This window comes from Myotis brandtii, unplaced genomic scaffold, assembly GCF_000412655.1.
Source record: "Myotis brandtii unplaced genomic scaffold, ASM41265v1 scaffold84, whole genome shotgun sequence".
NCBI classification, from domain to species: domain Eukaryota; kingdom Metazoa; phylum Chordata; class Mammalia; order Chiroptera; family Vespertilionidae; genus Myotis; species Myotis brandtii.
Window position 1 is genome coordinate 5,716,458 of NW_005371410.1, and position 15,529 is coordinate 5,731,986.

General features: G+C 41.9%; 1 protein-coding gene across 1 annotated transcript in view; it reads right to left on the reverse strand.

Moving 5' to 3' along the window:
* Positions 1–4,878: 4,878 nt before the first annotated feature.
* LOC102255170 (chromosome unknown open reading frame, human C2orf74) overlaps positions 4,879–15,529 on the reverse strand; it is a gene marked incomplete at its 5' end in the record, with an annotated part of 12,173 nt that continues 1,522 nt past the window's right edge. The window contains 3 exons of the mRNA XM_005884642.2: positions 4,879–5,307; positions 6,103–6,262; positions 6,384–6,479. Of these exons, the coding sequence (XP_005884704.1) occupies positions 5,134–5,307; positions 6,103–6,262; positions 6,384–6,479 (430 nt within the window). The remainder of the gene's footprint in view (positions 5,308–6,102; positions 6,263–6,383; positions 6,480–15,529) is intronic.

Below are 15,529 nucleotides of genomic sequence, written 5' to 3' on the forward strand. Positions count from 1 at the left end.
ACCTGCGCCCGGAGCGCGAGCCCCCGGGTTCCCAGTCACTCAGGACGGTTTGCACGTTTCGCTTGTCATCCTCCCTGCTGGCCGGCGCCTGTTTCAGCTTGCCGCGGTTTTACAGTAATTAAGTGAATATTGGTTCCTTTAAGGAATATTCACCTTCTAGCAATAATTTGTACCCGCTGTGTGTGAGGTGCTGCTGAAGGGCCTGTGGACATTCAGTGTGGAAAGCGGGTATGACAACTGGGAGGGTGGGAGCCCTGACTGTCCACCCCCGGGTGGAGCCCTTCCCTTTGCCCGGGGCTGTGCTCATCAGTGAGAGAAACTTGGAGAACATTTTTTCTCCTTTACTTACCTGGAGCTACCGCGTTCCAGTTTCCAAAACACGACAGTTATATAAACAAACTGCTTTCAAAATGTTTTAGCCCCAAAACAAAATGACATTTTGATTTCATCTTTTACACTTTACCTCACCAAAGGCATGGACAGCTAACACACGTATCACATAGAAAAGAATTGCAATGGCAATGCCCGTGGCATGGTTTTCTTGTGCATTAGCTGTGCCGCTCTTATCTAACTCGTAAAGAATATTAATGGTAGAGCATGACATAGTAAGATGTAGGTACGGATAATTAGAATCTGGGGGGGGGGGAATAAAACTACAGAAAACCTACAAAGGCAGGAGCTATAATCACTAAAATTTTACGTGGGCAAAAATTTTGGGGGGCAATATTTATATAAAAAGAACTATCCCAATGGAAACAATTATATTAAAATGTAAATGGAAAAGGCATTCTATGTAGTAATTGGTCAAGAATTAAATTGGCCTGCCCTGCGAGAGTGGCTCAGTGGGTTGATCATTGCCCTATGCACCCAAAGGTTGCCAGTTTGATTCCCAGTCTGGGCACATACGGAAGGCAACTGATGTTCCTCACATCAATGTTTCTCTCTCCCTTCCTCTCTCTAAGCATGTCCTTGGGTGAGGATTTTTTAAAATACTAATAATAAACTCATAAAAAATTTATTTCTCTCTCACTAGTGGTTCAAGACCAATATGGAAGCCTGATGTGTTGGGCTCCCAAACTATATATACCATTTCTGAGATGCTGCCCTCATCTGCTTCGTCAAAGTGCTCACACCCACTTCCATATTCTTACCTATAGGAAGACCGGAAGATAAAAGGAGGGCGTGCTTTTCTCCATTTACAGGCGTGACTCAAAAATTGCAGACACTATTCTTCGATGACTCCCCACACTCACCCCTAAGCAAGGTCTGGCCTGCCTGCCTCTCCAGCCCCTCATCTTGAGTTGCTCCAGCACCTGCACCCAGCACAGCAGCCACCTCATCTGAGCTGTGACTTTCAGGACTCTGCCTGGCGGGCTCTTTCCACCCTCACCCCCTTCACCCAGATTCTGCACTAATGTTTTTCCTCCACAAAACTCTCCCTGGTGTCTCCACTTCTCAGTCACACCCCCTCTGCCAGTCCATTACTATGTCGAGTATTATGTCTATCATATCATGCATTTTCATAGCTCTGAAATCAGAGGGCGTCTGCAATGGGAAGTGACAACTGATCTTGGCCTCTAGTGAAAACAAGTCCTCCCGGAGAGCATTTATTTTTGCGGTTCCCAGGCAGTACTGTGTGGTTGGCAGCTCTAAGACGAGCCTCAATGGTCCCTGCCTCTTGGTATTCATGTCCTGTGTATCTCCTCCCCTTGAAACATTGATGAGGGGAGCATCCATTGGCTGCCTCCTGCACCTCCCCACTTCCTGGGGATAGAGCCTGCAACCCCCGGCGGGGGGGGGGGGGGGGGGGGCGTGTGCCCTGACCTGGAATCCAACCTGCGACCTCTTGGTTCCTGGGTCGATGCTCAACCACTGAGCCATACTGGCTGGGCCCGAATTTTTTTTTTAAAGAGTGTAATTTATCCATGCTTTTCTTTTTTGGCTTTTGGGTGATATGTCCTGCCTAGGGTAGTCATTTGAAGAAAACCCCTAGGTTAAGAGCTAATTAAAAAGGAAAAGTGGCAAGCTTCACCCCACTTCTGCAAGAGAAACAACAATGAACATTGAGAAAGACTTACTCAATTTTTCACTGGATCCATAGCTTAGGAGAGGGAGAGCCTATAGCTTTACTGCTCACTGAGTGTCTTTATTTGAATTTCTGGCAAACACATCAAATTCAACAGAATAAAACCCAGACAACCTTTTCCCTCAAATTAGGACTTTCCTATTTCTGACAGTCTCATGAATCTAAACTCAGAGGTCATCTCTGTGTCCTCCCTTCGTCCCTCCCGTACCTAACCAGAAATTGACATTCCTTACTCTTCATGTTCTCATTATTCCAGATCACCTCCCTGTCACAGACCCTCACCCCTCAAATCTGAATTGTCACGATAGCATCTCCACTTGTCTCTGCGTGCTACTTGCCAATATCCTCATCCTGCAGGAAAGTTCTCAGGGATTCCCCCCACCATTATCGCCTTAAACTGTTTGTATATATATAGTGTCACTTAAAAATATGTGTAAACATAAAACTGGACATTAACTTATTATCCTCAGAGCCCTATCTGACTCTAAAACCAAAACAAACTTACAAACCAAATACAAACAAAAGCGTAAAACCAATAAAATTCATGTTACCATTTAGTGCCAGATGCTGTTCTGTTGACTGTTCTGCTGATCCTGTTGCCATGGCACTGACGGCCTTCTGGAATTCCGTGTGCCTGCAGTGTTATGGGGCCTGATGGCCAATTTTCTACTCTTCTCTTAGAACTGCTATGAAACCTTGGTTAATATAGTCAGTCACCAGGAAATTTGGCCTTCACTTTAACATAGATGCATCATGTATATATTAATTCCTCCTCTACTCTTTTCTCCTCAGCTTATGACCAAGGAACTTGGTTCCATAAATATAGACGCAGATATGGGCAATGAATCCAAGACATCATAGGGGAATACACAACTATAAATGGACATCTAGATAAGTCTGAGCTTTCTTAGATTAAAATTTTAAATATTCATAGCAGCATTATTCACAATAGAAAAAAAGGTAAGAAGCAATCCAAGTGCCCATCAGCAGGTGAGTGGATAAACAAATTGTGGTGTATACATACAAATGGAATATTATTCAGGCTTAAAAAGAAAGGAAATTCTTGGCACATGTATAAACCTGGAGAATATTATTCTAAGTGACATAAGGACAAAAGGAAAATACTATGATTCCACTTATGTGAATTACTTAGATCAGTCAAATTCATAGAGACAGAAAATAGATTGGTAGTTACCAAGGGCTGGGGTGGGGTTGGGGGTGAGGAGTTAGTGTTAATGGATATAGAGTTATAGTCTTACAAGATGAAAAGTGTTGTGTGGGTAGATGTGGTAATGTACCATGTGAAGGTACTTAACATTATTGAATTGTACACTTTAAAAATGGTCAAGATGCTGTGGTACATTTACATAATGGAATACTATGCAGCAATAAAAAAGAAAGAACTCTTACCATTTGCAATAGCATGGATGGATCTGGAGAGTATTATGCTAAGCGAAATAAGTCAGTCAGAGAAAGATAAGTATCACATGATTTCACTCATATGTGGAACCTAATGAACCAAATAAACTGATCAACAAAAACAGACCCAGAGACATAGAAGCATGAACAGACTGTTGAACCTCAGAGGGAAGGCAGGTGAGGATGGGTGGAAAGAGATCAACCAATGTACTTGTATACATATAACCATAACCTATAGACACAGACATTGGGGTGGTGAGGGCCTGGGGGGTGGAGTAGGGGATAGGAGCGGGCTGGAAGAGGTTAATGGGAAAAGAAGGACCTATGTAATACTTTCAACAATATTTTTTAAAAATGGTTCATTAATATGGTAAGTTTTATGTTATGTATATTTACCACAATTTAAACTTTTAAAAATATTATCAAGTGAAAGACCAAAATTTTTAAGTGCTTGTAGAGAACTCATGGGCTCTGAATGAATATTTTTGTAGACCCACACACCCTGCAGTCCACACTGCTTCCATCTGTTCTCCACCTATACTCCTAGCCTGGGATCCTAAGAGTAACCTTGCTCTGACTCAGTTACCTCTCAGCTCTCCTCAACACCAACCTGCAGCTCCAGCTAACTGGTATCCACCAAACTCAACACATACGCTCACCTCTTTGCCTTGGCTTGTGCCTTTCCCTGTCTGAAATGCACACTTTCCTCTGCTTGTATCACCCAATCCTTCCGTTTGCTTAAATCCCTTCTCCTCCTCACAATGATAGTCCCAGGTCACAGTAAGTGCCAGTACTCCCCATTTAGCATCAGTTACACATTCTAAATTATGTTATCACTTACTCTTTCAATCACTCCACAAACATTTATTGAGCATAGGCCATATTCATGACAATGTGCTAGGCCCCTGAATCAAATGCTGTGTTTTCTGCTTATTATCTCTCCCACGGTCCCTGACACATTTCATAGGTGTTTACTGCAGTGGTTTGGGTGATGTTGTACTGGTCTGTACTGTCATAGTCCTCATATAGACAGCAAACTTTAAACTACTGAAATCAGGAATAGTGTGATCTCAGGACTTCCCTAACATAACAGGATGTTGTTAGTAATGGTAATTTTTTTTTAAATCGATATTGAAAAGCAGTTGTCAGTACAAGAACGGTTTCAGAATTGAGTGCAATAGGGATTGTATGGGTAAGGGACTCTAGACCTAGTTATTGGAGGTTTCCTTGATGATGGTAGGAATGGTTTTGGTCATGAATGTCTGTGGTCATCAAGGACATGTGCTGTTTCCAATGTTCCTTTGAATACTATTCACCTAAGATAACTGCACAAAGTAACTTTATTCATAGGTTAGGCAGTGTTTGAGTAGACTGAGTTGCAAGGACACTTAATATAATCAATTTCTTGAACTCGGATTTGTGTTTAAAAAAACACACATTATATTCAAGTTCTAGGTATTTTACTTACAATTTTGCATGTAGCCCACTTCTTTCTGCACAAAGATAAAATGTTATTTGTATTTGCTTAATTCTCCATTATTTTGCCGTTTCAACATGATTTCATACCCCCAGTCATTGCACTGCTAGTCTCAGGGTACGTGGCTTTCACTCTCAGCCTTTTCTGACCTTCATTTTCTCTCTTTATGTTCTTGAATATGGCTTTGCGGTGCAGGGTGTTTCTCCCCAAGATCCACAACAATCACTTCCCTAGAAAACGTCACTCCTTTTAAAGGTCTTTTGCTGTTGTCAGTAACTGAAGGGGTTCCAGTGACAGACACGTGTGCTCCTTGCAAATCAGTGTCCTGCAAGAGAATGGGACGAACTGTGTAAGTGATCATTTTATGAACACAACAAGCCCTGCTTTTGAAAATACAGGTTATATGTACATTGTTAGTAAGGAACAGAAAAGTATCACGAAGTGATATAGGAAAGCTGTGATAACCCATCATGTTCATATTTCTAGGGTTTTAAAAGCAAACACTGACACATCCAAATAGCATTTGGTAATGTGTGTTGTTCCCTCTATGCCGCAGTCAAACCCGGGAGCTGCCTGGATCATCATTCTGTCTCTGCCTGGGCCTGGGTCTTCTGTTGGGAGAGCGTGTGAGTTGTTCTTACTAGGGAGCTCCAAGCACGGAGCTAAGGAGCCCTGGCAATGTCTGTGTGCTGGCGTCGAAGGAGCCCGAACTCAGAAGGGACACAGGTCTGGTCCCGAACTAAGCCACAGTGGAGGAATGACCTTGAACAACTCGTGTCACTTTCTCATTTGTTGGATCCCTAGATGATCTCCAAGACCTCCTCCAGCTCTTAGCTTCAAGGATTCTGAGAAAAGCAGCAAAATGAGGGGAATTATTAAGAAAAACACAAATGTAGCCATGAAGAAGGAGCATATATCAGGCTTGGCATATGTAAATCGTTAATAACGTGAACCAATGAAGCTAAGAAGAATGGTTTAAATGACCATGGACATGGCACTCCTTCCAGGTACAAACCTAAATCACAGGCAAGAGCAACCCTTATTGTGCCTAGCCACGTAAGTTACTCCCTTACTCTCAGACAGATTCTAAACTGCCCTTGCGAGGTGCAAAGCCCATCACCTTTGGACTGTTCTCTTTAGAACCCTCAGGATCTGGCTCCTCTTGTATTTCGCCCTCCACTCCGCCCTCTATGTCCTCATTGTTTTTCAAGTATGCGGCCACCATTTCTTTACTTGGTCTGTGGACAAGGATGCCAGGCCTAATGATTTGCTGTAGATTACTAAAAAAAAAAAAAAAATCAATCAGCAGGGATTTTAAAATTCATGCACATTAGCCACCAGTATCACACGCACAAATGGCTTTCTATGACATTCTATGGACATTCTATGACACAGACTTACTTTTCTTGGTCTCTTGGATTGCTTGCCTGCACATTATCAGTTAAACAATCTTCACAAGGACCGTTTTCTGTCTCTTCAGTTTTCCTTCTTTGGAAACTGAAAATGAACAAGCAAACAGTTCAGAAAAAGGAAAAATGGTCTTGGTTTTAAGACTGGCATGGAACTTCATGTTTACAGAAGCAATTCGCATTTCTCAAACCCTGAATGGGAAAAGTAGCTACAGCATTGTTATTTCATCTATTTAAAATTATTTGATCTTATTTCAAGATACATTTGCTAGTGTGACTTGAAATCTGATCCCAATTTATCAGCATGGATTTATACCATTTATATATAAACAGCATCAATAAAAAGAGGATGGAAGTAAAGCAAATGAAGAGGAGGATGACGAAGATGATTGCTGTGGTGTCAGAGCTCATAGGCTCAGCTAGAAGACTTATCCACTCTCGCAATCACGGTTTGTCCAAATATTCCTTTTCAGTTCAGTTTGAATGTCGATCTCTTGTTCTTTAAGTTTTCTAGAAACAGAAGAATTAAAGGCTGTTTTCATTGTTCTTCTGGCCAGCTTTGTAAAAGATGCTCTGCTGTGTGCTCCCTCAGCTCACCGCCCCTCATCCCCCAAACTATCCGAATCTAAGGAGAGAGGCACTGGAGCATCTGCAGCTGAGCCCAGCTACCCTCTCTTCTCTCTTCAGTGACATCACAGACTCATGGAACCATTGGGTTAGAGGGACTGGAGCCCAGCCCAACCCCACCCATCACCTGGAATCAGGAAAACCACAGAGCTCTCCTCTGGGCTGCTGTCTGTCTGTCCTCTCCTCTGAGACGGTGGTGGTGGAGGTCACCTGACACCATCTTGGCCACTCTTTGGACAAGGATTTTCTTCCTCTTCTCAAAATGCCATCCTTCCTTTCTTTCACCGGAGCCTGCTAAACTCACTGCTTTTTTCACAGACCATAAACAATCAGTCCGCTTCCTCCTTATAAATTCCCGCTTTGTAGCCCTGAGGCCGGTAATCAACTCACCTCCTAATAGCATTCTCTCCAGACCGCATAGCCCATATCCTCCTCATCCCACAGCAATGGGCCTACTTCCTGAGCACTGGCAGCTCTAGAGGCCCTGGCTGAGCTGACCAGAGCAACGATGACCCCTGACCCACCCTAACTTCAGGTGAGTGAGTGGTGCCCAGGACAAGGGAGGGCAGAGCTAGGATTTTCTGAGAAAAGGAAGGTACAAAGGAGTGTGGTAGCTGCTGCCAATCACATCTATAGAAGTCAAAGGTGAGCTGAGGGGTCGCTGCCTCCCAGAAAGGCAAGGACTATGGCTTCTTTACCTTTGTATACTCCACCAAGTCAGGACCTGAAACTCCATAAATATTTAGTAAGTGTGTGTGTGTGTGTGTGTGAGCACAAGTGTAGTTTACTGAAGGGCTCAGGCAAGGCTGATTCTGCAGAATGTGAACCTCTGAGCCACTCCGCAGTCAGCAGGTTCCTGGATGAAGCATTCTCCAGCCAAGGCTCCCAGATGAAGGCTCAGATACACTGCTGTCCAACTGAGGCTTTAAGAGGTCAAGTCTTCTCATGCCTCATGGACACACAGGTTTTTCTGGGAGATTTTATATCTAGTTACTGGTGGTTACACTGAGTTAGACATATGTAAAAACCCATTAAATCTGTGTACTTAAGATTAGTATACTTCATGCCCTCTACTGTGTGGAGGTTATACTTAAATAAAAAAGAGAAAAAGGGCCCATCCCCTTACTTAAATTTGAGTGTGTGTGGTGCAGAGCAGTGCTGGGCTGACTAGAAGGCACTGCTGCTGTATGGTCTGTCTCCAAGACTGTTCACCACACATACTCTAAGACCAGAGACTTTAGCAAGGACACAGCAATAGCAACAAGTAAGGGCTGGATAAGACTGTATCTAAGGGCTTTCTTTCACTGAATGTGGCTTGAGAATTATACCTTAAATTTATATGTATAGTTAATATACTATAATACGTTATTTGAATTTGGTCTCTAAATTGTATTTTAAATACTGGACTGTAACTCTGTGATGCCATAAGGTTTTACTTATAGATGGGTCTCCAGGACCTAACACTATATGCCATGCACAAAGAAAGTTTGTACTAAAAAATTATTTGTGATGGGACATTACTACCAATATTAAAGAAATAAAAAATATTCTGACAATACCATGAACAATTGTATGCTAACAAATTGGTTAACCTCGCTGAATTAAAATATTCCTAGAAACAATGAAGACTGAATAATGAAGAAATAGAAAATCTGAGTGAGAACTGTAATAAAAAGACTTAATCAATAGTCAAAAAGTCCCAACAAAGAAAAGTCCTGGACCAGATGGGATCACTGGGGAATTCTATCAGATGTTTAAAAAACTAACACCAATTTTTCTCAAAGATTTCCAAAAAATTGCATAAAATGGAACATTCTCTAACTCATTCTATAAGGACAGTATTACCCTGACAACAAAGCCAAGGACAATACATGAAAAGAAAACTAAAGCCCAATATTCCTTATGAATACTGAGGCAAAAGTCCTCAACAAAGTACTAGCAAACTGAACTTAGCAGCATATTAAAAGGATTATATGACCATAACCAAGTAGGATTTATTCCTGGAATGCAAGGATGGTTCAACATGCAATACACCACATTAACAGAATAAGGGGAAAAAATATATTATCATGTCAATTGATTTAGAAAAGGCATTTGACAAAATTTAACATTCCTTCATGATAAAAAAGAAAAACATTCAACAAACTAGGAATAGAAGGAAACTACCCCAACATAATAAAGGTTACATATAGAAACCTCACAGCTAACATCATACTCAATGTTGAGAAAATATTTGCAAATCACATATATGGTCACAGATTAATATCCAGAATATATAAAAAACCCCTATAAGTTTGTGTTTATGTGTTTTATGAACATATAAAGAACTCAACAACAACAACAAAACAACCAACCCCATTCGAAAACAGGCAAAGGACTTGAATAGACATTTCTCCAAAGAAGATATACAAATGGCTAAAAACCATATAAAAAGATGCTCAACATCACTAATAACTAAGGAGCAAATCAAAACCACAGTAAGATACCACCTTACACCCATTAATAAAGCTAGCATTAAAAAGAAAATTTTTAAACAAAGAAAGAAAATAGAAAATGACAAGTGTTGGTAAGAATGTGGAGAAATTGGGACCCTTGTGCATTGCTGGTGAGAATGTACAATGGTGCAATTACTGTGGGAAATAGTAGGGCAGTTCCACAGAAAATTAAACACAGAATTACATATCATCCAGCAATTCCAATTCTTGGTATATACTCAAAAGACATGAAAGCATGAGCCCGAGCAGATATTTGTACACCCATGTTCATAGCAACGTTATTCACAATAGCCAAAAGGTGGAAACAATCCAAGTGTCCATCAATAGGTGAATGGATAAACAAAATGTGGTGTGTATATATACAGAGGAATACTACTCAGTCTTTAAAAAGAACAAAATTCTGGCACATGTTGCACATAGATGAACCTTGAAGGCATTATGCCAGGTGAAGTAAGGCAGCCATAAAAGGCCCGATTTCACTTATATATCAGATACCTGGGACAGTCAAATTCATAGATGCAGAAAGTAGAATAGAGGTTACCAGGTGCAAAGACAAGAGGGGAACGGTGAGTTATTACTTAATGGGTACAGAGTTTCTGTTTAGGAAAGTTAAAAAGTTCTGGAGATGGATAGAGGTTCTAGCTGCATAACATTGTGAATATACTTAATGACACTACAGTGTACACTTAGAAATGGTTAAAACGGCCAATTTTGTGTTATATGTGTTTTATCACAAAAACGTATTTGTGGAACAAAGGAAAGTAGCTTGGTATATGGCAGGCACTGGAAAAATAAAACGAGCACAGAGAGACCTTGTTTCAATCTCCATTCATTTGCTCAGTTTCTTGCCCACTGTGAATGTCCTTGCCCCTCCCTCAGACCTCTACCTGTCCTCACCTCTAAGTCCTCCAGGTCTTGGTCTTGGATTGCTCCTCCATGATGCCATCGCCATCTGCTGGGCTCCTTGCTTCCTCTCCGTTGTCACTGCAGCTCGGTGACCCACTGTATCACCTACCTGCATCCCAAGCCCTTGCCCTGCCCAGCTCCAGCTGCAGGCACCCTGGGAAGTGGCAGCATCTTCCCCATTCTTTGTCATTTATCTCCTCCCACCTCACTTTCCCTTGGCTTCAGGCTCCCAGAACCCTGCACATTCTATTCCCTCCTGTGATCAAAGTCTGCTTTCTAATCCTTCACTCTAAGAATTCCTGATAGAAATGTAAAGTGTTCCCACTCTCAAGGACATTTATATTTTAACAAGGGCTTAAAGCAAAAGTAAGACAGGGTAGAATGTCAGGCATCAGCCAGCAGACAGGGCGTTCTCTTTGGAGCCAAGAGAGCTTTTCTGGTGGTCATGGCATCTGTCACATTGCGGTCAGACATGGGTTCCTCCAGGCTGAGCAGCCTGCTCTCCCTCCCCCTCCTGCCTCGAGGTTCCTTTGGGGTAGTGGCCAGAGGATGTGCACTCCTGGGGACAGGTTCTACAGCATCTTGTGCTCCAGCTGGGCCTTGATCCACATGAGCTGGTGAGATCCTTTGATGAAAGCATGATGCTTGAATTGCAGGATCAAGATGAGGACATTCAGAGGATTCACAAGTCACAGCTGCCTCAATGTGAAAACCAGGGTGTGACAGGACCCAGTCCTGCTTGATCAGTCACAGTTCAGGGGTCAACATGTGCTCCGAGTCATCTCAGTTAGTCTCAGTGTCAGGACATTTGCAGAAACTACCAGCACAGAAGTGTAAACCAGAAGCTGAATGTTCAGTTGTATGAGCCGGTGCCTCTCCTTTTTGCCTTGCTGGTCTGAGTGAGGTTTATGTCTCTTGCGATCTAAGATTCCTGATCAACACGTTATAATCAACGCCATACTGCCTCCCTTTCTGAGCCCTGATTCCTAACATGAGATTCCTGCATTCCTCACGTGAGAGCCACTGAGCCCATTCACTACCTTGTTGGACATTACATAGGTTCACCCCAGCCTCAGTGACAAGGGAAATGAAATGAGTTCCTTTTCTCTTTTACCAAATCAGCTCAGTCTTTCCCCAAACACAGCCAGTGGGCTGCCTGGAGGTCTTCTTTTAGATTTTACTAGGCTAAATGGAAGGTACTGAAGCTCCTCAACATCAAGGTATGATATTTAACCAGGCACTTGTATTGAAATAGTTTGTTTTTTTCCCTACATTAATGGACAGCAAATCAGATATGGGGCTTTATAGTGTTAGGCCAATAGAAGTTGGTGATGAAATCATGCACTGTCTGTTCCACAGCCCCACCTGGGAGATCCAGTCTGCTCACCCAGTCCCCAAATGCCACAGTTCAGCAGAAGAGCCTGCCAATTCACTGCAAAAGATGTGGCAAGACTTTACAGCTAATATCTATTCATCTGGAATCAAAACATCTCTGAGAGAGAAAGTGTCAGAAGCAGGGCACTGTTAATATTACATGATAACCACCCATAATTGAGTTAGTACATCCCTGACTTCGACCACGATAGACACAACACACAAGCGCTCACCCATTCCAGGGAACATTTTAAAGTCCTTCTGTCTCATGCTCTACAGCAGACTTCAGGAGGAAGGAGGAATACAGTGTTGGGGATTCTGCCACCACTGCCCGAGCCATCATTCCAATGGTCCCACTCCACCCTTCAGGTTTGTGAAGGGCACACTGAGGTTACCTAAGTATATCCTGCCCCTGAGCTCAGAGCTTCACCATCCACTGCGTAACATGAGCCAGAAACCTGGAAGTCAGCACAAACCTTCTCCTCTCTTCCCCTCCATCTAATCAATGACCACATCCAGCTGATTGACATCCTAATCTTTCTACAAACCACTCCTCCTTTTCATCTCTACCACCTGTGACCCAAGGTCAGTCAGGATGTCATTAACTCTACCTGGACCATTACAAGAGCTGCCTAACTGGTCTCCTTAACTCTGAATTTGTTCCTCTTCAACTCACCACTTACCAACCCATCAAAGTGTTCTTGGTCAAATACAATTCTGGAAATGCTATTCGTGGCCTAACCTCTCATCAGCTCCCCATCACCCACCAAGTAAGCTGTTCGAATCTAGTCCCGCCTTCTTCCTCTGGCCTCAGTTTCCATCATGCTGCTGAGAATTCTCCACTGTCCTTGGCACTGCCCGCGCCCTGCACCTCTTGACCCTTGTCAGCCCAGCCTGACCCCTGATCATCCCTCATGGTTCACCTAGAAGCCTTTTCTGCTCTGCAGGGCTTCCTGAGTTCTACTGAAATATTTTCTTCTCCCGTCTGCAGTACCCCTGATTGCGTTCCTTGAGGACAGGGGCTTAGGTTTACCTGTTGTTGTATACTCTGAGTTTGGCATCCATTTGAAAAGTACATATTGGGAACCTTCTGTATGGGTACTGTTTCATGGGCTGGGGATGTGGTGGTGAGCAAGGCAGCAGGCACCTGCATTTCATGGCCCAGACGGTCTACTTCTAAGAGACACGAGAGGCCCACAGGTGCAAATAGAAAGCAGATCTTCAAACTCTTTTTAGTTTAGAACTTCTTCCCTTCTCCAGCCAGGCTCTGACAAAGCTTGATGTTGGTCACTGCTCTCCCTTTCCACTCCAGACCTTCCTCTCCCATGCCACACTTCATGCTGCATGCCGTTAGAAGGGTTTCAGCAATTTTAAAAGCTGAGGAAGTAGACTTGGGGATGTATTCCGTTTGAGTGCGATGGGATACATTTCCACAATTTCCAGAGACCTCCATGTACAGTGAAGTCATTGCTGGTATAGGAATGGCTTCCAGGAATGCTCCCCCTGCCACTCCCCTGATGCTCAGCATCATGAAACAGAGGTGCAGGGCCAGAGGTGGATAATAACATGGAAGTTCCCTACAGCACTTGGTGCTGGACATGAGAAACAGGCTTGAAGGGTTCAGAGCTAGAAGCTACAGTCCAATTCTGAATTATCTGTTTCTGAATGGATTAAGTTGCTCCAAGACTGACAGTGCTCCTAGCCATCTCTCAGACAAAAACATGTATTCTCTCGGGAGGAAAATAACATTATTTTAGGCTTCAAATTATCTCTATAATTTTTAATATACCATGACCGCTTTTCAAAATAAAAAATAGTCAGGCATTCAAGGAGACAAATTGATGTATTTAAAAATCAAGGGGAAAACCTTGATTCTCTTGTGTTTGAGCCATTTTTGGGTTTGCAGTTAGCATAACCTTAAAACAGAATTTAGTATGTAATAAATTTAGCATCACAAGCTAGTGGAGGAAAGAATTCTATTTAATACATGTGTTTATTAACACCATGGATAACTGGTTAGCCATCTGAAAGGAAAATAAAATTGGGTCCATATTTCAAAATTATAAAAACTTTCAAATTAATCAAATACTTAAATGGGAAAAATGAAATCATGCAAGTTCCAGAAGAAAACATGAGAGAATTTCTTTATAGCTGGTATTGATTTAAGAGAGGAAGGGAGAGCCCTGGCTGGTTTGGCTCAGTGGATAGAGCATCAGCCTGTGGACTGAAGGGTCCAGGGTTCGATTCTGGTCAAGGGCATATACCCGGGGTTGCAGGCTCGATCCCCAGTGGGGGTCTGCAAAAGGCAGCCGATCAATGATTCTCTCTCATCATTGATGTTTCTTTCTCTCTCTCTCTCTCTCTCTCTCTCTCTCCCTTTCCCTTCCTCTCTGAAATCAATAACATCAATATTCATAAAAAAAAAGAGAGAGAGGAAGGGAGAGGGAGAGAGAGATAGAAACATCAATGATGAGAGAGAACCATTGATTGGCTGCCTCCTGCGCGCTCCCTACTGGGGATAGAGCCTGCAGGCCGACACTCTATCCACTGAGCCAAACTGGCTAGGGCTAGCTGGTATCTCTTTATATGTGAAAGGCCTTTGACTCGAACTCTAAAGTCACAAAAGATTAGACTGGTATATCTCAGTAGCTAAACATAAAAACTCTCTGGATGGCCAAAATATATCATTCACTAAGTAAAATATAAATGACAAACAGGAAAATCATTTGCTATTCATATTCACAACCATGCAAAAAGCTAGACTCTTTACTATATAAAGAACTCAGAAAATGATGAGAAAATACTAACAATCCAATATAAAAATGGATAGTGATTGAAAAGAAATATCTCTTCAATGTATGAAAGATGCTCAATTCATATAAAAGAAGTGCAAATCAAAATGATGCTGACACCATTTTTTTACCCATTAGATAGTCAAAAATCCAAAAATTTGACAATACTCTGTTTCTGAAGCTGCCTGGAAACACGCACTTCAGTGCATTACTGGTGAAATTGTTAGATGTACATATGAAAGGTGATTTGGCAACATCGAAGTAACAAATCTTTGACCAAGAAATTTTACTTTGAGGAATTTATCCTGCAGATGTACTTGTATAAGAACAAACTGATTTATTATATATTCACTGTATATTATTTGCAACATGAGGTTGGAAAACACCCAAGCATACATCAGTGGGGAACTGGTTAAATAAATTATGATACATCCTCAATGGATGTTATGCAATTGTTAAAAAAATGAAGATCTCTATTAACTTTTATACAAACATATCCAAGGAACTTATGCTAAAATGCACAGTGTATATATGTTAGCCTTTGTGTTGAAAGAGGAAAAGCCCATATTTATATTTCATTGGACAATGACCAATGGAACAAAATATGCATCACAGAAACACTTATATATTCATAGAGACATGGTACAGGACAGGCAGCATTATAAACCAGTGGAGAAAGTATGAATGAAGCTGGGGGCATATTTAAATGGAAAAAATAAGAATCAGATCTCCACTTTATACCATATACAAAGTCAATACCAGGTGGAATAAAGATCTCAATGTGAAAAAGGAAACTTTGAAACTTCTGAGAATAAGTATTGGTTTAGGTATCAGGATACAAAAGGACTAACCATAAAGGAAAAAATTAGAAAATATGACTACATTAAAATCAACTTACATGAACAAAGATACCTTAAACAAAGTGAAAAGAAGTGCCACAGTCT